This window comes from Chelmon rostratus, chromosome 15 (assembly GCF_017976325.1).
Source record: "Chelmon rostratus isolate fCheRos1 chromosome 15, fCheRos1.pri, whole genome shotgun sequence".
Lineage (NCBI taxonomy): Eukaryota > Metazoa > Chordata > Actinopteri > Chaetodontiformes > Chaetodontidae > Chelmon > Chelmon rostratus.
In genome coordinates, this window is record NC_055672.1 from 12,783,682 (window position 1) to 12,810,433 (window position 26,752).

Below are 26,752 nucleotides of genomic sequence, written 5' to 3' on the forward strand. Positions count from 1 at the left end.
TGTTGTGTGTTTACGTGTGCAACTATGGAAGGTACTGGGCTGGATGGATAAAATTGCGGAAGGAGCTGTGGGTCAAAGGCTGAGAAACTGAGCTTTCATTTGGTCGGCTGGGTGACTCAAACACAACGATGTAATCTCATTATTTGCCCTCAGTCTTGCTTAAAAATCTTTCAAATATGTGGCTACTTCAGTAGGCTGCTTTAATCTTAGCTTTTGTATACTTTGGAATTTTCTTGTTGCACTCACTCAGATTTTTCTAATCCACGTTGGTGTAATTTCCTTTACACAGCAATTGGGCAATGCTACATGCTTTACAGTATTTGTGGGTGAGGATACTATCTGGGAAATAGCAGTACCTGCCAGCTGGAGGGCTCTGGTGGGAGTTGCGCCCACAGATGACAACATCCACGGAGTCTCCCTTCACTCTCGCCTGCCGCCCCCCCCCCCTGCTCCTTCTCCCATCTCCCCCTCAGCTCCTCTTCCCTCTCTTTTCCCCCCTCCCCCGTCGCAGAGAGCCCATCCCCGCCTGTCTGCCGAGCGAACTCAGCTCACCCAAAATCCCCCATCATACCCAGTCACTGCTGTGAGGCCCACTGATTGAGAGGGGCATTATTAGCTCCTGCTAACCTGCCCATTCACCGTGTATAATGTTGTTTATTTGACAAGGGACATACAGTATATAGACATTGCTGTAGGGTCTTTAGAGGTTGGCAGACACTCGGTGCCAAATCATATGCATGACTCCTCTTGCCATGCCGCTTCATGTGGCTGCCAAGTGAGGCCCACTGGGGTCTTTGCCAGGGGACCCAGACTACTATTCAAACCGGCCCCACCCCCACCCTACCACACTCCTAACACACACATAAAAACACCTTGTGCCTCCCCGGTGCCCTCTCTCCCTCCCCCAACCTGTACCAGCCCTATGCCCTCCCATTCCCCTCCCACCCCTACCCCCTCGGTCTCCATACCGCACTCATTATTAATGATCTGAGGGACAGCTTTCATTTGATCTATTACTTAGGATGGGACGGCGGCTGCTGTGCTGCTGCATCCCTGCTGGATCTTTAATTATTTCATGGAGGGCTTTCCTCCTCTCCGCTGCTCCTTCTCTGTTGTGCAGATGAAATATTGAAGTTGAGGAGTGTAGTGCAAAGTGGCCCCATGCAGGGTGAGGTGTGTGTGTGTGTGTGTGTGCATGAGGCTCAGTTGGTATTTTGTGTAGGTGCACTGTATATCTGTGCTCATGTAGGCGCATGTGCGTGAGGCTGAGCTCCTCCTGCAGTTCTCAGACAGGATCTTGGTCTTCCCATAAAATGCGGTTTGGACTTTTATCTTGCAACTTCAGTAGTGAGGTCACAGATTGGAAGCAGATTGCATTAGTTATTAACTTTTTCCCCTCAAACCGCAGCTCAACTTCGAAACACAGGTCCTCAATGTGTGAATGTGAGAGTTGTTGTTATTGTTAAGACCTCTGAGTGTATCCTGGCTACCTGACAAAAACAACAGAACAAATCCCTCATGTTTCAACAAGGAAAAACGCTAAACAAATGTAAAGAGAATTATTTCAGTGCATGTGTAATGTACTGTGATTATGGGCCATTAATGTCATATTAGTTGTGTTGAGGGGCAGTAATGGCATGATATCACTGCTCACTCTTTGTTGCCAAGAATAACAAAAGCATAACATCTGACTTGGAAATATGGCTGACACCACCGGCACACTCAACTTTGCATTCAGGTATGATGTATGGCATAATGCCTAATTGCTTTGCTCTGCCACTTCATAAATTTTGGACTCTCTTGAGACAGAGGCTACAGTGTTAATGGAAATCAAAATTCCACATCGGTCTGAGAATTCATTCATTTTGTGTCATGCCGCACATCCACAGCGTTACCAGGCAGCTGAGGGCTTATGAATTCAATAAAATGTCCTGAGATGCTTACCTTATGTAGGAATCCATACTCCATAAACATAATGACACCTTATTTTAGCTTATTTGATTACATGTGATGGTAGGATTTGCATTCACAGCACCTCTCCACTCAGTAAAACACTGGATTGCTGTAATTGGTAGTAGGAGTAATCCATGCACTTATGTGGGGGAGCACAGGAATGACATTGATATACAGCGCTCCATTAATTGCCATATGAATAGGGTCTGCAGTGGTTGGCGCTCTGCTGATGCATCACAGTAAAAGAGATGGGTCACTCTGTCTTCTCCAGCCCGCAGCTTTGCCGAGCTCATAATTACTAAAACCTCCAATTAATCTTCCCATCACATAGGCCAAATATACACTTCCTCCATACATAAATGAGTAACAGTATATGCTCTTAGTAAATGTGCACGCCTGCGTGTGTGTTTACACAAGTGGGCGTGCATGTGTACGTTTATGTGTGCTCACTTGTGAGGCCCTGTGCCCGTTAGAACGTCAAGTACAAACAGCACTGCCTGTTCTCAGCGTGCTCTGCAGCTCCACTGCGAGACACACAGGTTATCAATACAAGTGGCATCAGTTGTGTCAATATCAACAGTCGAACCAAAGGGAACTACCATCCACAGTGCAAAAGTATCAGTTTGTTTCACAGACCTCTCTGGCAGGCTTATGGAAGACATAATCACTAACCCAAACAGATATTTCTTGTCATTTTCTTTTAATTTGAAGCACATTCATGACAAATTAAAAGTATTTTATCTGAATGAAAATTGAATCCTATCATTACTTCCAGTGTTTGCATTCTTGCAGGTCAGTTGTGTATTTTGAGATGTTTGCGTGTCTAGGTTAATTGACCAGTTCTTATACAAATGTTTCTATCCACTTCCTCAGTGTCGGCCCAAATGCGAGTGGTTGTCAATAAGTGCAGCTGCACAGCGTCTGAAGGGCTACACTGCGTCTGATTTCTGAGAGGTCACAACAGCAGTTAAATGCACACTTCCTTTTGACAATACTTGTGTGTGTGTCAGAATCTGCGTGTGCATGTGTGTGTCGACATGAATATGTATTTCTGATTGTAGCATGCAGCTCTGGCCCCAAGCCATTCAACCTTTACTCATTCTGAGGAGAATCTCTCCTCCACACTCCAATCTGGCCACCGTCCCTCCTACTATCACATTCACAACACCTTACTGGCACCCAGTGGTGCGAGGAGGTACTGCATCCACTTGATGCTTGGCCGACAGCGGGGGGAGATGGAGAACTGCTTACAAGTGGCATTTGCCCCTAATTAAAAGCTGCACTTGTTGGAGCACTTGGTCTGCAGAAGGACTTGCATCCACCGTGACGCAAGCTGGGCCGTTGATCCTCCGGTAAGCCTCCTCCACTCTGCAGAGACACACATGAACAAGTGAAGAAAATAAGCATATAAACACAGCAACTGTCACTTTACATTACATTAATAATCTGTTTTCAGGGCAACTATGAGTATTTTGACTGCACAGAGTTTCAGTGAAACTGTCAAATGTGCAACCCCTGAGAAATTTAGCATTAGAAACAACAACATGGATGGCTCAAAACGCCATCGTTTCCTGAGACAAGTGAAGAATAGTCCTCGAGATAGTGATTGACCAAGTCTCCAGAAGCGCTCACTCTCTCAGCAGCAGACAGTCAACTCGCTCCATTTTCTAATTCTGCTGGTCCAACATCTGGCTGTCCCATGTGGAAAGGCCATTATGTCAGGATAGAGGATGAATGAAAGTAGCCATCGACCTGTCTGCGCAGCGGCTAACTGGGCCGGCAGTTCCTGCGAGTTTTGACCAGCTTAATGGAGCACAACAGCTCAGCAACTAATCACCTGTTCCTTCTCATCAGCTGCTTCCCCCGCGGGACAGTAATTGATTGTTAAGTGTTTGATGGATCAGACTAAGACTGAGCTGACCTGACTCAGTGAAACGTGCAGTACAGTTTGTACCCCATCTGTGCTTTCATGTTTTCACAGAGAGAACTTTTTTCATCCCCGACTGTAGAACATTTGTCCACACATGTCACACAGCAACGAGTGGCGGGAGTGTTTTTTTTCTGCCATTACCCACTCTGAGCACCATACAGCTGTACTGTCATACTGTACCTCAGTCAGATTAATAGAAGAGTGTAGATAAGACACCTCTATTATGAGAACTACATGTATGTTACAGTGTACACCAACAGAAAAAAAAGTTCCTCTTATTATGTAGGCACTTTAGTAATTTTCCGTCTGTTTTTGATGAAATTGTTGTTTCCGGTGCAATTTCCCTTGTTTCAGGAATAGATAACTCTTGTGTTATGATCGATAGAACCTCAGGAAATTTATTTGCATTGGAAATAATTGAAAATAACTCAACCACTTCCAGTTTTTTTCTCCCTTAGGAAAAGTAGTCAGTCTCCAGAAAATTACATCCCAGCTATTGTGATAATCGGTTAATTGTTTAAGACATCAATTAAAACTGTGTTTTTCAGTCTCAAACCTGAGCATTTATTGCTTTTCTCTGTTCACTGTGACTGTTAACTATAAACTGTTGGGTTTTGGACTGCTGGACGCACATAACACTATTAAATCTATTAATTAAAGAAGCAATCAACACATTAATTGATAATCAAATTCATTAACCCTTTTCCATTATTTTTCCCATTAATTCCCAGTATTTTAGATGCCTTGCTGTAAACTTGTAAACTCAAACTTGTATGTAATCCAAATATCTCACTTAAGTCTGAAAAGCTGGTTGTGGTCCAGCTCTTGCTCCTCTTCAGTCTTTCCTTGACCTCTGTCCCTCAGCCGCCTCTTCCTCTCCTCAGGGTCCAGGGTGAGTAAGACCACCAGGCTGGGCTGGAGCAGGTCACTGGGCCAGCGGTAAACCTCCGAACCCTCTGCTGGAAGGTTGCACATTGGACCGCTGACTGCTGTGGCGATGGCATAAGCTGCTGTGCTGTGCCAGAACCTGGGGAGAGATAAGGGACGGGGGATTGAAAGGCATGTGATGGACAGATGGATGGATGGATGATCAGGTAACTGTCCTCACAGGAGAAGGAGATGCTAAACTTTGAATTGCAGGTCTAGATCCCCACGGACTCTTTCTGTTGCCCCCTCTATCACAAAACAGTTCACAAAACGGGCAAACTTCACAACACCAGCGACATCTCAGTCGTCTCTACCTGTCAACGATGACAGGTGTCTTCGAGGCCTCCTGGCCTACTTGCTCTGCTGTGATGTAGTTCCCCAGAGCGTAGAAGGCCCTGCGGATGAGGGGCGGCTCCTGATCAAAGCGGGCCCTCAAGGGGGACAGGCACTGGGGAGGGGACCGCAGAAGAGCGGCCCCCAGAGTATCCCTCAGTGACTCTGTCAGAGTGGTTTTACCTGCGATGGGAAGAGGAGGGGAGAAAGAGACAAAGAAGAAACACAAAGTCTGGGTAAGTTTTCAGAGAGCAAAAGGTAGAATTCATCCTATTTTTAAATGTAATAAAAGACCGAGGTGACTCTTAAAAAATTGACCGACCTAAAACTCCCATCCTACCTACACGATCGAGCTTTTGTGAGGTTTGCAAAGAGTAATAGAAGAGCGAGCTCTTCAATAAACCACTTTCACAGTGATGTAACTTTTCTGAGGTCATGATATGTGATATTCCATTAGGCCGAGCACGCTGGCAGATAATGGCTTTAGCAGAGAACAACTGGCCATCACTTCTGCAAGACATCTATACATCAGACTGATCCCATATTTATTAATGAGGTAATGGCATTAACCTGTGGCATCCAGGCCCTCTACGACAATAACAGGGAAGTCTGGTTTCCTTCTGGCCGGCGCTCTGCTGGGCAGCAGCTCCATAACAGACGTCGCCTCTGGGATGATGTCACCGCACTGCAGAACAGACACAATCAGTTTGCTGCTGTGAGAGGAGGCAGGAGGGAGTCATAGGCGGTGGCGCACATGAACACACACACCACTGTGGGCCCACCTGGCACTGATAGATAAATGGAATAATCAAGTGCCTCTATGGGCCACTTGGTGCACACTGCTATACCTTTCTCTACCACATGAGGGCGACATTTTGCCATATCTTGCATATGAAGCAATATGAGAATCGTTTATGTAATTGTAAAACAGGTTTATGCATCATAATGAGACAATAAGAACCTTTTTCAGAACTTCATAAGCCTCCTCAAAACTGTAGAAAACATCAGAGTTGATGATGTTGAGAGTAGATGGGTGATATTCTGGCGCTTCTGAGGGCACCACATAGTACTCCTTTGACATGTCCATCGTTTGGCCGTCTGCGTGAGACCACAGATGCTGAGTCCACAGCTGGCCGTCCTCACCCCTCAGGTATGAACACACAAGCACCGGATCATGCCTTATTAAATCCCGCAGGAGTCCTTCCGACTTGGATGGACTGTCTGAGCTATCTTTTAAAAAGAAACCCTTGATGAGAGAGTCCCTGACATTAGGCAGAAACGACGACATGGGAGACACATCACACCCCGGAGGCAAGTCTCTCAACAGCGTCTCTTTCAGCTCCGCGTAAAACTTGGCTCGTCTGATCGCGTCGCCGGCGCACACGAGCAGTGAGAAACACCTGTCGCGCTCTCGGACCTTTGCGAACAGCCGCGGCGCCTCTTCTCCCCGGTGCTTCTCTTGGATGGAGAAGTAGCAGGGTGCTCCATCCAGCTCCACTGAAAACACACGCGAGGGCCATCGGCCGAGGAGAGGCATGACGCGCCGTGCCATCTGCTGCCCGACGCGTTTTTATCCGCTTCCAGTCTGCGTTTCACTGCGCGAGCCGCTGCAGGGGAAACGAAAGCTACTGCGAGCTGAACAGGCGAAAACGAAACTTCCCCCAGTCCCATGGGTCGTCAGAGTCAGAGCCAACACTCCGTACTGCTGGCTCTGAGTAATGTTTTCTTGGCTCAAAGTTGTTATGCAATGTGTCGTTAGTGATAAATTGTGGGTGTGGAAATGAAGAAAGAAACTCGGGGTGAGATGAGTCATTATTAAGGAAGCAGGGAAGTTTGCATTCCTCTGCATGAGTCTGATAACCGCAGTACTGCGCTGACAGTAGTTAATAATGTTGTTGAGGACGTGCTCGAAACAAGCCGAGGATGCACGTTAAGACACGAAATAATCATAGAAGTGTCAGCAGGAGCCCAATCACACACATGCATTTGATTCTGTGCAAGTTTTTAAAGTCTTTAAAAGACATGTTGCATAAGCATTCGGGCTGTTATACTTAATGGCATATCACTGATATCCATATAATCACTTATAGGTTCCCATGAAGCCCCTAAGTGTTCTTACAGTTGCATCTGTGTGAAGGCTCAAAGTGTGTTTACTTTGATAACCTTACGCTTTATAATTGCACCTGCAGCGTCACGTGGCCGAGTCATCTGTCAGCCACTCACCCACATTGGTTTCGTTTTCGGTGTTTGTAAACAGAAACTCAGCTGCTCAGCTGGCTGACTTTCTCCCCCTGCAGCCTACTATTTAAGATGCATCCGCGCCCACAGTCCGAGCAGAGCAGGTGTGAATCGGTCCCTTTTGAAGATGCAGGTCTCCTCTGTGCTCGCGTCCCCGCAGCTGCTGCTGCAGCTCTGCATCAGCACCGTGCATTACTTTTTGTCGAGCTTCTTTTCAAGGGTTCGTAACTGGACAGCAGGAGCCTCCGAGGGGACAACCTCCCCTGTCACACCCGCTGACAGCAAACTGGACCAAAGCAAAGCCCAACACGTGATGACCCCGACAAGCGTCAACTATCACTTCACGCGCCAGTGTAATTACAAATGTGGATTTTGCTTCCACACTGCGAAAACGTCCTTCGTCCTGCCTTTAGAGGAAGCCAAGAGGGGACTCCAACTTCTGCAGGAATCAGGTAACTGTCACAAATCAGTATAGTCAGTGGTGGAAGAAGTATTTAGATCGATTTACTCCAGTAAAAGTACTAATACCACACTGTGAAAATACTCCTCTACAAGTAAAAGTCCTGCTGTCAAAGTTTTTCTGAAGTAACAGAATATCAGTAAGTCAACAAAATGTACTTAAAGTAGGTCTGTTATAAGGAAGTCTCATTCTGTCAGTGCTTTATTATTATGTCTTAAGTTTTAATATTACTGCTTCATTAATCTTAACAGGTGTGATAAAACAAGAAATAAAGGAAAATAAAATTAGATAAAGCAGAATTAAAACAGCCGGATAAGACAAGATAAACCAGCTGTCAGGTAAAAAGAAAAGACACTTCAGGTTAAAAAAACGTGTGTTAAGATCTCATTTGAAGGTGTCCACAGATTTAGAAGCCCTGAGACCTTCAGAGAGGCTGGTCCAGAGTTTGAGTGCATAATTAACAAAGGCTGCCTCTGTGTGCCTTTTAGTTGTGGCCTCAGGAACAGTCAAGAGGTTTGAGTCAGATGATCTAAGCGACCGAGCGGCCACATATGTCTTAACCATGTCGGACAGATAGGACGGGGCAAAGCCAGTCAGTGATCTGAAAACCAATAAAATCATTTTAAAATAAATTCTGTTGCATCAAATGGAAAGTACTTTGACTTTACACTTAAGTGCAGTACTTGAGTAAATTCAAACCTCTGGCATGCTGCTAAATTCATCTCTACGTTTGTTAGGCATGGAAAAGATCAACTTCTCTGGAGGAGAGCCTTTCTTGCACGATAAAGGAGAGTTTCTGGGGAAGTTAGTTCAGTTCTGCAAGCAGGACCTCCAGCTCCCGAGTGTCAGCATCGTCAGCAATGGAAGCATGATCAGAGAAAAATGGTTCCAGAAATATGGTAAGACTGCAAATTAGCGTTAAGTTTGTAGGACAAATCCTGTCTTATTTCGTTTTAACTCTTTTACCGGATTGAACACAAGTTAGGAGGATATTCTTCATCCAAGAGGAAGAAAAATGGCCTCATTTGGCGCCCTCTCTCTCCGCCAGGTGACTATCTGGACATCTTGGCCATCTCTTGTGACAGTTTTGATGAAGCGACCAACCAGCTGATTGGCAGAGCTCAGGGAAGGAAGAGCCACCTTGACAACCTCTACAAGATTCGCGACTGGTGCCAGCGGTACACGGTGGCGTTCAAAATCAACTCAGTCATCAACACCTTGAACGTGGACGAAGACATGGCGGAGAACATCACCCAGCTTGGCCCAGTCCGCTGGAAGGTAATGGCAGGAGGGGAGAACGTGTGTGCTTGTGTGTGAGTGGGTGAGGATCTTGAAAGACGTACTCACCTTCGCTGTCTGTGCTCACTGCTCTCAGGTATTCCAGTGCCTGCTGATTGATGGGGAGAATGCAGGAGAGAAGGCTCTGAGGGAGGCAGAGAGGTTCGTCATTAGCGACGAGCAGTTTCAGGAGTTTCTGGACAGACACAGCAGCGTCTCCTGCCTTGTTCCAGAGTCCAATGAGAAGGTACGAGGTTGTTAACAGTGGCAACAAATAAGACTGTAGATATGTTTAAATTCATCTTCTATGCATACATTATGGTTAATAGTTTACACCTTTGACATCCTGTGCAGCGCAGTCAGAGCGTGTAAATAGACCCACTGTTTCAACATAAGATACTGTGTCAGTGTCGTGGTTTTGTGGTAGTACCAGCAGGGGGCGATAATGAGGACAAACTAGTGTAAAGATCAACAAAGTCATCTTCTGGAGGAGGTCTGGGTGGATGGATGGGTCAAACAAGAGACCAGGGTTCATGTATTCTGTAAAAACAAAAGTCATTGTTGGCTTTAAAAAAAACTTACATACATTAGAAAATGCAACATAGGCTTACTTAACTTATCATGTGCGTATGTGTGTACGTACTTAGCTCATGTAACTGATGCACTTATTTTAACCCACACCATGATCTTTTCCTAAACTGATCCACTTAGTTTTAGTGCTTAAACCTAACCAAGCTTCAGCGATCACCTGAAATTCATTATTGCTAATGTGTTCTTTTCACGCCTTGGCGAGGCAAAACATGATGCTGACACGGTGGACCGGTGGGTCTTTTGCACACTTTGACATGGTACCAGGTCGCCTGTGACATAAACTAGTATATGGATGTAGTGTGTAGTGTATGTGTATAGTGCATCTTCTCTCCATATGTGCTTAAAGTCAATTTTGTCATCGTACTGTGCACACTTCTCTGCACAGATAGTGGAATGTTAAAGTGGATGGAAAAGAGATAGCAAACTAATAAATAACTTGTGTCCTTGAGTTTGCAAATGTAAAGTGTTACGCAACCACAACGGTCAAGTAGCACGTCAGCGATATTCAGTGAACCAAGGCCCGACTAAAATGTACCATGGCAGAGACCAATTCATCCTGCAGCTAGTCAATAATAACATTGATTTGTGGGACATTTTCTGTTGGGAGTGGAGCAGCATCAGCAGTGTTGCATGTTAGCATGTAAATGGCATGACAGTGTTATGAATCAGTGGCCAGAATTGAGCTTTGCGGTCTTGGTTGTCTTCACAGATGAGGAATTCCTACTTGATCCTGGATGAATACGTAAGTACCTTATATTTAAATAATTTTATGTTGAAGAACAGCTCTTGCCGCCATGTTTTGAGCAGTTAGAAGTCATTGATTCCTTGAATGGAAATGAAAGGAAAAGCTTTGGCTTTATTCTGACTTGATCATTTAAATGTGCAGGTTTATAGGTATTTCACTGCAGAAAAATCTCAATCTTTTTTGCCTTCTAACCGTCCAATACACAGGTAACCTGGATGTGACAGCTGATTTCCTCTTTCCTCTTTTTTCAGATGCGTTTCCTGGACTGTCGAGAGGGACGGAAGGACCCGTCCAAGTCCATCCTTGATGTTGGTGTGAAGGAGGCCATTCGCTTCAGTGGCTTCGATGAGAAGATGTTTCTGAAGAGAGGAGGGAAATATGTGTGGAGCAAAGCCGACATGAAGCTGGAGTGGTGAAAATCTGCAGCTCCTCTTTTTTTTTACGTTTGTTAATCAGAATGTTTTAATAATTTATCTTTTCTTTGTCTCTGTTATGTTGATAACTGATTGTGCTGCTTATTGTTGTTTAAAAAATTGTGAGTTTCATTTTATTTTATTTTTGTCAGCATGTAGCAACCCAAATTATCATGAAAATATTTTATTATTTTTATTTCCTAAAATTTCATCCCACTGTAGTAATAACTAGCATATAGTAATAAAAAACAGTATTCATACAGCAGCTTTCAATACAAAGGTGCAAAGTGCTTTACATGGTTGAACCAGAATTAAAACATTTGAGGCAAATAAAATAAGTTAATACAGATAATACAAAAATATAATAGAAAAAAATGCCAAGCAATAATATAAGATAAAAGAAACAATAATAGTGGTTATTACGCAGGTATGTTGGAAATTAAACAGTGTGCAAGCACTAATAAAAAGCACATGATTTGAAAGATGTCACTGATTCTGCACCAGCAGAGCAGAAACTGGCTCATGTGATTCCCAGTAAAAGAAGCTGAGCAGATGCCATGCATGACTCTGACAACTGAGAGGAATCCCAACCACGTCCAACCGTCCTCACGCTGAGCAGCAGCCACTCTCATGAGCTCATCAAGCTGCTGCATCCACTCTTCATTCCAGCAGCCGTCAGGCTTTTCAACTCGTAGCACGGTTTCGTTCATGCTGTTTTTTTTTTGTTTTTTTACTGTAAAAACATCCTTCTACCTCTTACAATATTACATTCCAGTTTTCCTTCAATACAACATGTATACATTTTTATTTCCACTGTGGCACATATATATTTATATTTATCTACTGATCAATAGAGCAAATACTGTACTTTATCCATATTTAGCTATAACCATGCACAATTTTTGTTTCAATATTTCCATTGGCAATATATTTTCTATAGTCTTTGTACAAAATGTACGTATACATTGTCAACTTCCTTTTTCGTTTTTTTTTTTTTTTTTAACTTTCCACTGTCTTTGCTATTTGCTTTTTTTTTTTATTGATGCTGCCTGGAACACCAAATTTCCCCAGCTGGGTATTAATAAAGTTGATCTTATCTTATCTTATTGCATGCATTGTTTTCATGCAGTCAACCCAACAGGTGGCAGGACGTTCCATTATTCAGACGTGTTGAACTGAGCAGACTGGACTGTCCTGTTATCTGAATTGTTGACGACATGTCTCGACTGGCTCAATTGTTTTAGCAACCTGGTAAACAACAGCTGTCGTCTGTAAATGGACATTTTATATGGAAGTTAAACTCATGTGAGCTGTAGAAGTGTTGTGATGGACTGTGTAAACGCCTGTGGAAATTCATTCAGTCTCTGACAATGTCTGACATGTTGTTGTCTATATCCAAACATTTTCATGAGGTTTTACGTTTTAATTTATGACACTTCAGCTGAGAGCTCATTTGCATGAAATAGTGAAACTGAAGTGAGCTTCATTTTGCTGGGACTCCACAGACTCAAGGGCCCCTAGAGTATTTTTTCAGCTGATTCTTTTAAAGGAGCATATTCCCTCAAATTCATAAAAAAAAAAACATTATTTATTATCTAGTTGTATTAGTTCATGTGTATCATTTTAGTCTTACCTGCTCAGGTGTTTAGATATCCGTCTCTCTGCCTCCAACCCAACACAGTGGAGGCAAATGAAATGTAGCTTTTGGTGCACACATTGGAAAATGACACCATAAACTACACTCCATTCTCCTCCATTGCATTAGGGTTGTATTATTTGTCACACCATGCAAACAGTGTCTGCATGGCCAGATACCATTACCTTAAATTACCATGAAAAGCCACTTTCTAATTAAAGGCCATCGTAAAGGTGCTGGCATAATATACACAAGATGTCTGCATGGATAGATACTGCTGCAGGGAAGCAGCGGTGGAGGAAGTACTCAGATCCTTTATTAATCGAATATCGCCCTGTGAAAATACTGCGCCAAGTTAAAATCCTGCATTGAAAATTCTACTTAATCAGGAAAATATACTTAAAATGTTAAATGTACTCAATGCAGAAAAATGGTTCCTGTGACTGTGATGCTCTTATATATTATATCATCAGATTATTGCTGATGCATTCATGTAAAAGCAGGATTTTACTGTTGCATTTGGTTGACGTGGAACTAACCATTTTCATTATAGATTCATTCAGAATAGATTCCTAGATTAAAATCCTTAAATTATCAGAACAGTTGGCAATTAATTTTCTGTCAATCGGATAATTGATTTAAAATGTTTCAGCTCTACTTGTATATACTGGTTTTAAACAGCTCTGCGTATGTTTTGTGCAAAAATCTAAATGTGTAAAGATGGTTGTGACAAAAGCTGTCAGAGCGGTCGAGTAAAAAGTTTAGCATTTTCTCTGTGAATTGTGGAGAAGTAGAAAGTGGCATGAAAAGAAAGGACAAATAGAGTCAAATGTGTGCTTTAGTACAGTACTTTAGTAAATGTACTCAGTTACATTCCACCACTGGAAGGAGGTGAGAAAATATCGTTTGACTGCTCCTAAAAAGAGGTGATGGCAGTGTTGCGCCAGCAGGGGGCGCTGCTGTTTGTGAGAAGCCAGCTGAGCGTCTTAAAGCGGCAGCGCAGGACGGCAGACGGGAAGCCTCTCGCTAACAAATGGCGTCTCTCCAACGCGGAGCAGCTGATTTCCCACCGAGCACGGCAGCAGGAGCGGCGGAGAGGTAAACACACCGCCCCCGGATTCCTCTGCAGCGACGCAGCCTCTTGCTCTTCGCGGGGCTTGTGCAGCAGGCTGGCGGCTGGACGCTGCGCACTCGCCCGTAATCGAGAGTAGAGACCGCGGTTCCGGTGTAGCAACAAACCCCGCTGAGAAGCCAAACAGACGGGAGCGACTCAGCCGCAGCTCCCCTCTGCTTTTGCTTGTTTATCTGCCGCCGACGGTCGTTGGTGCTGCACCAGGGCCCGATCTGAGGCGCTGTAGGCGACAGTAGCGGGTCAAATGTTTCCACCCCGCTGTTGGAGGGAAACATAATGAACATGGGCATCACCCCTTCAGAGATATCCTCCTCCTCCACCACGACCTCCTCTTCCTCCTCCGCCTGACTGCCTGGCCGCCTCCTCGTTAATCCAATTCAGGAGATCATCTTCTCAACCCTTCCTGAGGTTACACCATCAAGACGGCGTTATCTCAGAAAGCCAGGTAAGGTTTTGTCCCCCTTTTTGCTTTGATTCAGCGCAGCGCAGGAGGAGCTGGAGCAGCGCCTGATCTCTCGGTTTCACTCAGAAACTGCTGTCGCATTTGATTTTCGCCATTTCCTCGTTTTTACAGTAAGACGTGTTGTACTTGGCTCGCAGTTCAGACTGTCAGCGGTGTCTGTGGTGATGTGAGAAGGCTGTTTAGCTCTTATGTTGATGTAAACAGCTGTGAATAGATGACAAAGCACAGGTTGCAGGTAGCTGCTTCAGAATGACATCAGTATGGTGTGTGTGTGTGTGTGTGTGTGTGTGTGTGTGGCTGACACTTGATCAGACTTGCTGTAATTGTCGTTCACCGTGGCCCTCAATCCCATTTGCCCCCCCCCCATGCAGCAGCTGCAGAGTGTTGCATCTGAACCCCTGGCACAACATGCTCGGCGTGGATGGCTCCGCCGAGCCCTGAAAGGTCACTCGGTGCCCTGCTAGTTCCATTTTAAGCAGCGGGTCCCCCTCAGGGTACGGTCAGATTATGGGCACAGCCATGAAACCAGGCCACCAGACGAACAGAGCATTCATTGCAGCCTTGTGCGATACACTCACTTCTAGTGTGTGTCCAACCTGTACACACTGTTCTCATGTCTCACACATCCCCTGGGGGGGCGGCCAGGTACTGTCAGGACATCATGTGCTGGATGCCAGTGGTTTCGCCTCCACATGGTGCGTTTAAGCATCAGCGTCAGGAATTCAACACATGGGGGCACCTAGATGAGGTCCATCCTGTTCTAATCCTTGGCTTTTAAGATCCCTCTCATTGTGCACTATTGATTCCGTCTCCGGTGTCATGCTTCCAGCCATACTGCAGGAGCTGCATAGTGAAACACACACTCTCTCTCACACACACACGTAAACACTCCTTTAGGGAGCGTTGTGTATTCCACATGGAGTTTCGCAGGCGATGTTGTGATGCACTGTTTCTGCTATCCTCAGAAAGAGCCCGCTCCCATCGGGGTGAATACATGCATCGAGCCACTGCTGGCTGCCGCGAGTTCGCTCAAAACAAGGGAAGGATGGTGTGTACAAAACAGCTACACATTCCTCAGAGTGACCAGCAGCGGTCAGCCCGTTCCCAGAGGAGAGGCTAGTTTACTTCAGACTGAGATGGGCCGAGGTTATGATGCCTTTGCAGTCCAGGTCAAAACATACATGCACATGAACGCGCTGTACCTGGAAACGCATACGCACACATGCTCGCACCTGCGGAGGCGAGGAGGGGGCTGCGATTGTTTTGGCGTGCCGTGTTAGCCTCACACAGCTCAGGCCGTGTTTATCCAAGCCTTTCACGGCTCTGCCTGACCTTGGCATCGCCGTGCATTGAGAAATATTACCGCTGCGCTTTGAAAAGGATCTGTGCTGAATGTGTTGTTGTGATGGTGATCATATTCTGATTGCAGGGAAAGTCTACCGCTGGGTTTGCTTTACATTGTCTCAGCTTTGGGCTTGGACTGTCAAGAAGTCTTAAAACCGTGTAGTTTTATGTCTTGATGGTGGATTATTAACCCAATATGTATGAAAATAATACAATATCGGTTTTATACGCAATAATCCCGCCTCTAGATTCAGGTCCTTGATTTGTTGGATGCTGTTTCACCTTCTGTTGCAATCATGCAAGTGTGTTTGGGGAGTAAACAAGGAAGCGCTTCGGTTTTCCAGGCCTGAATCAGTCTAATTTCCAGGTCTTCTTATAACCCAGTTGAGCTCCACGTTAGATCACACAGCAGCACGTAACGTTAAGGAGATTAGCCAACCTGAGGCCGAGCTGATCTAGAAATGTGACACCCGTTTTGTTTAAATACACTTAACCAGTGTTTTAAAGTCAATCACTCTCAGTTCCAGGTTACCAAACTCTTGTTAGACGGCTCACCGAGTGGAGGGGGGTCTTGGAGGGCAGAATAAGCAAACTGTGGCTAGTCAACTGGCTTCTCTGGAAACACTTTGCCGTCTCAGTTATACGGTGCATTAATGCAGCGTGCCAGTGTTGAATCACTCCTTTATTCCTGTAACGTCTAGAGAAGTGATTTTGGTGTAATGTGACTCCAGGGGTTGTACGTAGCCTTTGTGCAGTCAGGTTGCCAAGTATTATGCAACAGCTTAAATGCCTTTTCCGCGGGGTGTTGTGAGAGAGTGTTCAGGGTGGTGCCGGTTTCCAGGTGTACTGTGTGTGTGTGTGTGTGTGTGTGGGGTTGAGGGGAGGGTAGTGTTCACACCAGACAGTCAACAATGCAACCACGTGAGGTGTAAACAGCTCCCGAAAATGATGTTCATTGCTCAGAGAGCTCTCTGTGTGCTATGGCTTGTATCCAGCCCATTAGGATCGCGTCGGGATGAGATGGGGATTGTTACAAGAGCATTATGGGATGCTTGTGTGTGTGTGTGTGTGCGCTGTGAGCCTTCCAGACAGCTGCTTGGCATTTAGAACCGTCCTCCCGGGCTCCATTTTCTCAGACAGGTAGGGCACGTAAAGTGGGACGCCGTTATGTAATAAACCACAGGTTCTGCTGACCATCTGACGCTTTCCAAGATTTGAGCATTCCAGGAATCCTTCAGATTTGGTGAGTCCCGCACAAACTAGCAGCGAGCTCAAGTCATTTTAGACATGAAGAAATGTCGGCTCGCAATTTTGTGGCTGTTGACACAAAAAGCCATTTCCCCCGAAACACAACCTCTGTATGCATCATCCTGACGGTTTAGCAGCATCCACCCGTACGTACGCACTGCCTAATGAGGACCACAGCCAGCATGGTTTTAGAAACAGATGTCACAGCAAATCTGGCTGCATTCTTATTTGGAGGTAGATTTCCTGCAGAGAAAGAATATAGATGATGTAACACCATTCTGTCCAGTGCAGCCAGTATAATGCAGATCTACAGCAGGAAAAACATTTAGAAAAGCTTTCTGAAACATTTGCAGCTCAGATTTTTTGGCGTCTTTCTGAGGTTACTAATTTGGAGAAAAGTCAGGAAGAAATACTTTGTAATAGGAGACGGTAGTTTTTCCACCCACTGTAGCCTCAGTAGACTACAGTCGAACAACAAATGATGTTTCATGTTCCTTTAAGGGGTACAACTCACACTTCAGCTCGACTGGGAACAAGCCAATCCTTTGCTCTTACTATGTCTGCCTCTGCCGCTGATGCTCTCCACCTACACATAAAACCAGCACAGTACAACACGTTCGGGCTCGTACTCTGCAGAAAGTCATTCTCTGAAATGTTGGAAACCACTGACTGAAGGAGATGTGGATGAGTCAGGAGGTAGGCCGGGATCTGGGAGTGCCAGCGATGAGCCAAAATCCGATGCAACCTGGCCTGACATAAATCACGAGCTGATTCCACGGTGGAAGACAGCAGATGACGATGATAAGTGTTCAGCAGAGGCCTCATTACTTTACGACTTAGCATGCAGTCACTCTCCTAGAATCTAAACTTTTTGTGAGGACTTTGTCTCCCTTTGGACGGGCCTGACTAATACTTGGAACACAGGAGTGGTCTAAGCACTGGAGACACTTGTACTCTCCAGTGAACCTGCAGCCTGCCAAGACTTGATGAAAGTTATAATCCTCACGATTTCAGGCCTGCTTGACACCACTGAAGCCACTGGTGCTCCCGTTTACAGTGCAGCCAAATAAACTATGAAGTCAACAATAAGTGCAACTTTGCTTAAATTTGTAGTTGGAGCAGCTCTCAGTGATCGCTCCATCTTGTTCCATTGCATCCTTGGAAAATTATTCTCAAAAAAAAAAAAGAAAATTGGAAGACTGTCACTGTTTTGTAAACACATTGTGCTTCCTGTGGCCCCTCCACAATAAAAGCTGGTACATGTTTTGTCAGCTGCAGACTTTTAATATGAAGCAGCAGCTTGTAGGAAGTGACCTGTTAGATAGATAGATAGATAGATAGATAGATAGATAGATAGACTTTATTTATCCCAAGCTAGGAAATTGCAGTGCAGCAGCAGCATTACACACAGTGAAATAAGTGAAAATAAGACTATTTTGCATTAGCTGTATCTTAACACAGCCCTGCTACGGTGCAAAGAGAGGGAACAATAAACAGTGAGGCCGTTATCACTGAAATACAGTGGTGCTTGATTGCATGCATGCATCATTTTCCTGTGAATCGCTCCTGCTTAGGTAGGCAGCCTGAATCCAACAGTCGGGGTTGTATTTGTAGCCGCAGGTGGGTTTTTTTGAGGCGGTGCAGTGTATTTGATGAGTTTGCCTTTATCGCTGCTGGTTCTTTGAGTTTGGCGTGCAGTGTCAGGGCCTCAGAAAGGATAATGGGACTGCAGCTCTGTCAGGTTATCAGAAAATTATAGTTTTATCAGTGGTTCTGATAACAGTCTCCTCCCGTGCTTTTTACTGTCTGATGTCCCCGTAGTATAATCCATTATATCCCAGGTGAGTGCCTCACTTGCGGCGGCTGTACCTGCACTCCGGCTGGAGATCTTAAACCTTAAAACACCTGAAGCCCTTCAAAAGAACACAAAATATCTGACTATGGGCTGCAGAGCTTTTAATTTAAGGCCAAGCAACAAGCAAACTGAATGCAATGTAATTTCATCAGTGAAAAAGATAGTTGAATAGATGAATGCAAGCGCTGCTCACAGCTCTCCCTTCAAACGTGTCACCATGGTGTTCTAATTTCTCCTCTTTTCACTCTTGTGCTCTGTAAAGTCACATGGAGACATCTGCCTTCGGAGTGCTTCCTTTCAATGGGTCTACATCCTTTGTGTATCTGCACCAAACGCAACAACAGGATGTCGGCGCATTTCCTAATGTCATTTTTGGCTTCCTCCTCCTCCTCGTTCCCCTGCAGTGGGACTCAGAGACTGGTTTTGCTTTACAAGGCGGCAGCTCACCAACAGCGGGGATGAGGGCCGGAGGGCAGACCGAGCGAGTGTGCTGTCGTGGTGAGGTGTACAAGATGTGAGAAAGCCATCTGTGGACGGTGATATGTTGGGAGTGTCAGAGGCAGAAGTGTGCGCACGAGATCCCGGGATGACACAAAACTTTAAAACTCTAGCGTCTATCCCCTTTTGTTTTGTCTGCATTGCCCTAACTCAGCGATTCCTGAAATTGCTTGCGAGTTGTTTGGCTCGCTGCTGGTGAGAGCGTCGCCACACCCTGCAGATTAGGCTCTGAGTGCCTCTCTGTTGGAGTGGCTCTCTCCTCCTGCGACCGTGAAAACTCTATTGTCCAGTGGAGTAACGGCGGCCCTCGCCGGGCAGCAGTCACGCTCGTTAGTTCAGCGCAAGCACTGTAGTGTCCTCATTAAAGTCGCTTCAGTGGAAGGATAAAAGCGCTGATATGATAGAACTCCATTTAAGTGTCTCGATCAGCGCTGCGCAGTCGCGTTTAAAGTGAGGCGAATTGGCACAAATTGTTTTTTATCTCTTATTCCTTGTTATGTGTGAGCTTCATCGAAGACGACCTGCTCAGTTCTCTCAGCCTCCACTCGTGCAACACACAACAGTTGGTGTTGCAGAGTGGATTTGCCCCCAGGGTGGTGTATGTGTGTGTGTGTGATAATGCTGATGTAATCTCAAAGGATCTATCAGAGTCTGTGCATTAAAAGCGACGATATGCCATCACACACTGAATGTTTAACCTCTTTGTGGCGTGTTACACAAGTCAGCTCCTTCCTGTAAGCGTTAACACGCTGACCTCCAACAATATGAGTCACAGTGAGACCAACTGTCAGACAATTAAAGGATAATGCTATGACAGTTTTTAATGACAGTTTTTTCATTATTATCATCAAGTTATCAGTTTGTCCTAATAACAACTATTTTTCTGCCAGAGTTTGGTATGGCCAAGAGCCATGTTGTTGTTTTTTGGTGACACAATCCTTCATCATACCAACACAGATCATGTTTTTATTTTACTTGTCTCCGCTCATCAAACCTACAACACAGTGTAAACCAAAATGGCATCACCTTTCAAAAGTTCAAATAGGATACTAGCAAAACCAGAAGGCAATCAAATGTAAGAAAATGTGTCAAACAGGGTAAAGCATAACATGTTTGGACCACTAGGTCTTCATCAGGGCTCCAAACCACAAACAACACGTGCGTGGCCTCACCTGCGTAATATACTGTAGCGGCAACAGCTGATCACATGACCCAGATACAGATGCAACAGGTGAAACAAACGGAGAATAATGAGGCAATGAAACAGCATGAGATGAGATGACGCGTAAAGAATTTACACGCACACAGCATGCAAATAAAAGACACCCATATACTGTATATAATATCTTAAAGAGCATTTTATGTTTTGCCTTTTTTCAGATTTAGCCACTACGATGAAGTTTAATGCACTTGTCCTTGGAGAGCCTGCAGTGTCACGACAAGTTACCTCAGTCAAACTATGACAGGCCTTCAGTGATTATGATACACGAATTGCAGCGTTGCTCAATGCAAACAGAAGTGCAGCCAGTGATGGAAATACAGATTTCACTAGTCTAAATTCACCTCATACCTCATTTCTCCTCTTTTCATGGATGTGATAAGAGGTTTTCTCTGGGCTGCCATACATTCTGCTTGACTTTAATCAAATACTCCCCTCTGTCAACAGCGTCTCTGTAGCTGTTTGGCTCGCAGCCATAAGGCGTCTGGTATTTATTTATTTTTTTTTTTCAAAACGCTGCCAGAAATGTGCTAACGTGTCCACCAGTTGCGTCACTTTCAGACAGCCCGTGAATGCAGCCCTTATTGTTTGGTTTCCAGCCGCCGCCCTCGGTGGGCGTGACCTTGTTTGTTTGCCGTGTTGATGGAAATTGAGATTTCTTTTGGGAGAGAAGGTCTGGCCTTTTAGTAAATCTATTAATCCATTATTAATAAACAACCAACTGGGTTTCACTGCAGTATTTTTCTCACATTTGGTTTGGATGGAAATTCACAAGGAATTCTAGTGAGGCTCACTTCAAAGATGAAACCCAAAGTTAAAAAAAACAAAAAAAAACAACCTGGCACCAAAAAGAAGAAATAATCAAAACTGAGCCAACAGCATTAACCAACAAAACTGAGGGAGTTTGGAAATGGTGCGTTCTGCCAGTTTATATTTGTGGGATTCTTTTTTGGACGTAAATACAAAGGGAATTCTGGATGGGTGGATATAACTGTCTTTAATGACTAACTGAAATAACTTCCCATGATAGCACAAAGAGGAGAGCAGTTGAGTCCAAACGTGTTCGTAGCCAGCTGAGCCGAGCACAGTGAGGACATTCGAAAAGGTTTTCTTCCCTCAGTCGGCGTTGTGTGTTTGGAAGATTTTGCCTCTATAAATACAGCACATGTAACATTCAAGACGGTCAGGACGGCCACGATGAACGGCCCGAGAGGGTCGTCCGACATGTAAGCGTAATGAGTGAAGCTGCAGAGAACCGAGGGGGAACATTGGCAGCCGCGTCGACCCTTTGCTCGGGCGCTGTGCATCAGTCAGTGGAAATGGGCTCGATGTGGCACGCCTGTCGTCTCCACTCAGCTGGTGGTGCGCTAATGTGAGCCTAGATGGCTTTTTGGAGGGCACAGTAAGCCCATTGTCGCTGCTTAGAGCCTTGATTTAAGCATTCCTGCAGTTGGCAAGCTGTGATGTCATATGTATGTCTCAAAAAAAAAGGGGGGACGCTCTTCTGGGCGTCTTCCAGCATCTTGTTTTTTACGTTCTTCGTCACTCGTTGTTGCTGTTGAGAGCTGCGTGCTGTCACTCTGGTCTGTTCAGTCTGGCTCCGTCGCCCCGGACAATAAGCCTCTGTGCCGCCTCTTGCTTCAGCCGCTGGACTGAATGTTTTGCTCTGTGCATGCTGCTCACCAATATGTCATCGAGTGCGATGGGCCTTTCTTTCACGCGAGGTCAGGACAGCGGGGCGCGTCTTATCTGAGCCGCGTGGGGAGTAAGTCATACAAGCGAGGGGGGAAAACAAATCTCACCTCCAACCGGAAGACGGCTTAAAGTGGACGAGTGTCGTCCAGCTCGGGGGTCCAGATAGGCAAGCATTGAATTTTTCTGCAGCGTGGAACAAACACAGAACATTTAAAGTGAAAATGAACCTCATGAATATTTACAGTCAGTCATTAACGGTCCAATTAGGAGGCTTAAAGAGGTGTGGAAAAGTCCCTTTTTATTGCAATTTCACATGATTTCCTGTGTTTCTTCGATCTTCTTACTTTCTGTTTTATCCCATTTCCGTCTCCCTTCCTTCCTTCCTTCCTCTTTCTTTTCTTGTCCCGACTCACTGGCCTGTTTTGTTCTGCTTTATTTCTGCCTTTTGTCTCAGGGCGGCCGTCTGGTTTCTCCGACTCAGCGGCTTTAACGCTGCGAGACTGTTATCTCTGCCGACAGGCAGCCATTTCTGGTGAATGTGGTCTAGCATTGCTGTGTTCTCAGAGCTCACGGCTTCCTCCACCTGTTGGCACTGACGCAAACACTATTAGCACGAAGCCATTGTAACCTCTGAATTGCAGATGTTTGGCCATTGTTGTTGCACAGCCTCACGGTACTACAAACAGTATCGTTGATTTTAATTGAAGGCAGGATTTGTTATCGTAGCCGTGCAGCGTCATGCATTCACCAAACTGTGCATATAAGTAATCATGTTTATTTCTCTTTCAATTGACAGAGTAGCAGAAATGGTTGTGGGGTGAAGCAGGAGAGCAGGTTCAGAAGAAGATAATTTAGCCTTACTCAGACAGAAACAGATTACGTAGCCCCTCTCCAGCTTGTCCAGACCCATCTCAGCTCTTGCAGTAACTGTGTGCTCGGCGAGACGATACTTCGCTTGCATTGCAGCACAAAAATGGCAAGAGACCAAGCAGACATGAGACTACAGCTTTTTTTTTTTTTTTTTTTTTTTTTTTTTGCCCTACATGCCCAGGCATGACCACTGTCTGGCCCGAACTGCAGAACGGACTTTGAGTTGCTCGTTACCACCACACACACACACACGCACACACTCACGATGCCAGAATACATCTGGGTGATTGTGTAACTCCTCGGGGCATGGAAAAAGTAGGCCTATCACCACTCTTAGCTACCCTCTTAGCGCTCCCTCTCCATGTCAAGGACAGACGGAGGCTGTCCCCCGCCGCTGTTCCCTCACAAAGGCACGTCACCTTTCACATTCAGCGATTGAGCCGTCCAAAAATAAAGCCCCCGCGCCTTTGCTTTCGGCCATGAATGTGGGTTAGTGTATATTTGATCAGGAGTGTGTGGGTTATGGCTGGACAGTATATGACTTTAGCATTGTTCCAGTATCCACATCAACCTATGGCCCACATTTGTTCATGACCTACATTCTGCCTGTAATAAAAACGCTGAAAATAGATGCTGGTATGATTTACCAATGTTATTATTTCATCAGGTGATGTTAGCAGTGACATGTCCCACATTGATTTTATTTATTAGTGCACGGATGGTGTAATTCAGATGGAGGAATGGGTTGTAAATAAACTGGTGTTATTTGCTGTTGCTTTGAATGTGCAGCTTGCTTTTGCATTTGGCCCACTGTTTGAGAGGAGTCATTTATTACTGCATGAATAATGCAGAAGATGTCGATGACTATCCAGGCAAGGGCTGAATTTGTGCCTCAAACGCTGTTGTGTGCTTGTCTGAAGGCGACGGGCTGCCACATTAGGGGTGCGTGATATATCGACTCGGCATCACCATCACAGGACGTGCGATGTCAGGTAAGGCAAATTAACTCCAGCACGTCATGCTACAACTTTCTGGCTGCGTGCTGCAAAAAGAAAACTTTCTCATTTTCAGCTAATCTAAAAGAGAAGGCCGATAAGCATAATTTCCCCCGGTTCAAGGGTTAATGGATGCAGAGTTTGTTGCTAGTGAGGCTCTGCATGCACAGCAAACAGTTTCAGAGCGTTTTCATACTCTGGCTGTACCCTCGTCGTCAGCTCGTGTTGTAAAGTCCGTGTCCCTGTAGCCAACCTGTGGTAAAACATAAGCCTCATCTCTGGAGTCTGTCAGGAGGTACGATCCGCTGGATGTGTGTTTTTCCTCGGTCGGATTTTGCCGGTTTTGGCGGAGCTGTTTTGTGGCGATCTGCGGTGAAACCCCCGAGCTTTGAGTTGTCTTTCTCTTTGTGGTTGTTAACTGGATTGGAAGTGAACTGTTTTGGGGTTGTGGGGAAAACAAAACAGACTCTTTACCAAGCGGATTGAACTCTGGGAATGTGGGCTGAGTCCTTCACATGCACACACGCACACATACACACCAACATGGCTTCGCTTGCTTGATTTAATATTGAAGTATTGAAAACTTAATTGAGTTGTGGAGTTTTTGTTTTTGCGGTGCTGGGTTTCAGTCTTCTTTCACATGGTCTGACAGAACTATTTTAATTCTATTTTCTAATAGAATATAACCTCTAACTGGAAATCCTCTTCATTTAAAGAAGTCAAACCTCCAGCATAAAAGTTCTAGAGTGACGAATTCTTTCCAAATAGATCTTTTCAAGTCATCTGGTGCAGCTTTCTGTATTTTTTCATATCGCCTGAGCGTCAGCAGAGTCTGCTGTAGCACGCAGCTCGCCATCCGTCTTGCTGCCTTTCATTTGACGAAGCCCTCGCCAACGACTAAAAGCCAATCCAAGCCTCATACTCAGTCGCTCTTTCTTTTCCTCCTCTTAGCTTCCAACATCAACGTCCTCTTCGGTTTCTTGGCCTCTGCTTTAGCTCCAGCTTCAGCAACAAGCAAAGCTATCGGTCCACATCAGGGGGAAAACCAGAAGACATTTTCTCTATAAAATATGATCCAGCTTCACGAAAATCACTGATAATTGCTGGTGTGTGATGTAGTGCTGTAAGGTGTTCCCTCTGGAGATACCATACTCAGTTTCTCTCTTTCTTTGCAGCTGTGGATACACACAGGACTATTGATTCAGTATATGTGGATTCTGAGGTGAATTAAATCACAATAGTCACATTGTGAACATGCACACCATGTTTTTAGTCACATATTCAGCTGAGTAGCAGGAGATGGTGTTTGGCACTCACGCCGTCTTCCTCGCTGTCTTCTGCTTCAGCTTCCTGCATGGCAGATGATGAAGATGCACCGCACAGTCCCCGGTTGAGCCTCTGAGCTGTGTCCATCCACAGGTCAACAGCTGGCTTTGGGTCAAATGTCTCTGTGGTCATCTTTGACAGGTGAATGTGCACCAGGACAGAGAGATGAGTGTGTTAAGTAGGTAAACTCTTTGTTGTTGGACACAGACACAATGTAAATTAACTCCTTTTGTGATGTCCTCTGATCCATCAAAGAGCGGACGGCATCTTCTCTCAGTTTTTGCGGCATTATTCACATTATTATTTGTGAATAGTTTTTCACTTCCGACATTCACTCCCAGCAGCTTCAGTAAAGCGAACTCCTCAGCATTGGAAAACATAGGACGTGCATATTTAGCCTCATGAAATGCTGGGAAAAAAAACACAGAGCTAGCCGTTGTTCTTTATTCAGCTTCTTTAGCAAGTGGGCGACTGGACTTTTCAGCTTGACTAGAGTGTTTGTTAGCAGTAGCTTGCGCCACATTCGTGTGCTCCTTGCTCTTTTCCTGTTCATCACATACTGGATGATTCAAATTCTTTAAGCCTGCATTAAATGCACCGGTTTTGTCTACTAGATGTGGATGCAGACGACATCTTGCACCACTCTCTGGTGTGCTCATCTTCAGCCTGAGGCCAGGGCTCTTCCTGGAGCCCCTTTTCTCAGAAGTCTCTCACAGTAGGGTATTTCATTGGCGAGAATGTGTTTGTGGAATGCAATTAAAGCTGCGAGTCCAACGAGACAATAATCGTTGTAGTAAGCAGGACAGAAGCGTTGATGAGCAAACTTCAGGTTAGATTTGGTTTCGCTGATGAGGCCAGTCAGAACAAAGTCTGCTCCAGTCAGCTAGTATCATATCACGCTTCTCACTACATTAATTCTGCTGCAGCAAATAAGGACACAAGTGAGCATCTACTGCACTGGCTCGTCCCCAGACTTCAGGCAGCATATCATCAGCGCGGTCCACAGTCCTTCGTCTCCAGCTTGAACACTGGTCCTTCACCGCGCCCTCCCCGGCTCGTCTAATTGGTTGAGTGCATTCCTGCAAATCAGCTGAAGGACGGCTTCGTGCATGTGTTGACGTAACGTTCATCTGTGTGTGCAAGAGAATGAGGAAAAAGGTGCGGGCTGCTCCCCGCTTCCAGATCTGCTAACAGTTGCTAACAGCTTTCCTTCACTTCAGCCATAGGTGAGACATATAAATAGAAACTTACGCAATGCTTTGATGTGACATTATATAATTATGCACAATAAAAGCTGCCTGTTAGGTGAAAATGGAGAGCTGAAAGATTGTTTCCCCCCTCTTTTTTTCCTCCTCTTTCTCGCAGTTTTTGCAGCGTTCTCTCTCCTCTATAGGAGCACATGACAGGGTGGATTGCACACTCCGCTGCACTGAGAGCACTTCGTTTAGTTCCTCATGAATGTAAAGCCCGCATCACTATGCAGCGTGAGGCTTCGTGCTGAACCGTATGAGAATGTGCTCTCACTCTCCATCTTTGTCTCAGTCTATTCAGGTGAGAATTTGCATTTTATTGTGTTCTTTCCACACGAGGAAGCAGCAGTTAT

The 26,752-nt window shown here is 45.2% G+C and overlaps 3 protein-coding genes across 4 annotated transcripts in view; 2 read left to right on the top strand and 1 right to left on the bottom strand.

The window, feature by feature from the left end:
• Positions 1-2,625: 2,625 nt before the first annotated feature.
• cmpk2 (cytidine monophosphate (UMP-CMP) kinase 2, mitochondrial) lies at positions 2,626-6,861 on the bottom strand. Its single transcript, XM_041954044.1, has 5 exons — positions 6,105-6,861; positions 5,714-5,828; positions 5,125-5,326; positions 4,677-4,910; positions 2,626-3,321 (listed from the first exon to the last, which is right to left on the bottom strand). The coding sequence occupies exons 1-5, from the start codon at positions 6,693-6,695 to the stop codon at positions 3,201-3,203; spliced, it is 1,263 nt and encodes a 420-aa protein (XP_041809978.1). The 5' UTR covers positions 6,696-6,861; the 3' UTR covers positions 2,626-3,200.
• Positions 6,862-7,450: 589 nt separating this feature from the next.
• rsad2 (radical S-adenosyl methionine domain containing 2) lies at positions 7,451-11,886 on the top strand. The gene is made up of 6 exons (XM_041953562.1): positions 7,451-7,833; positions 8,579-8,740; positions 8,890-9,119; positions 9,217-9,366; positions 10,420-10,452; positions 10,707-11,886. The coding sequence occupies exons 1-6, from the start codon at positions 7,509-7,511 to the stop codon at positions 10,869-10,871; spliced, it is 1,065 nt and encodes a 354-aa protein (XP_041809496.1). The 5' UTR covers positions 7,451-7,508; the 3' UTR covers positions 10,872-11,886.
• Positions 11,887-13,508: 1,622 nt separating this feature from the next.
• rnf144aa (ring finger protein 144aa) overlaps positions 13,509-26,752 on the top strand; it is a 31,869-nt gene continuing 18,625 nt past the window's right edge. The window contains exon 1 of one of the 2 annotated variants that reach the window (XM_041953823.1): positions 13,509-14,081. The gene's annotated coding sequence lies outside the window, so the exon portion shown is untranslated. Of the gene's footprint in view, positions 14,082-26,572; positions 26,701-26,752 lie in introns of those variants that run through there. The other variant, XM_041953824.1, reaches the window with a different exon arrangement.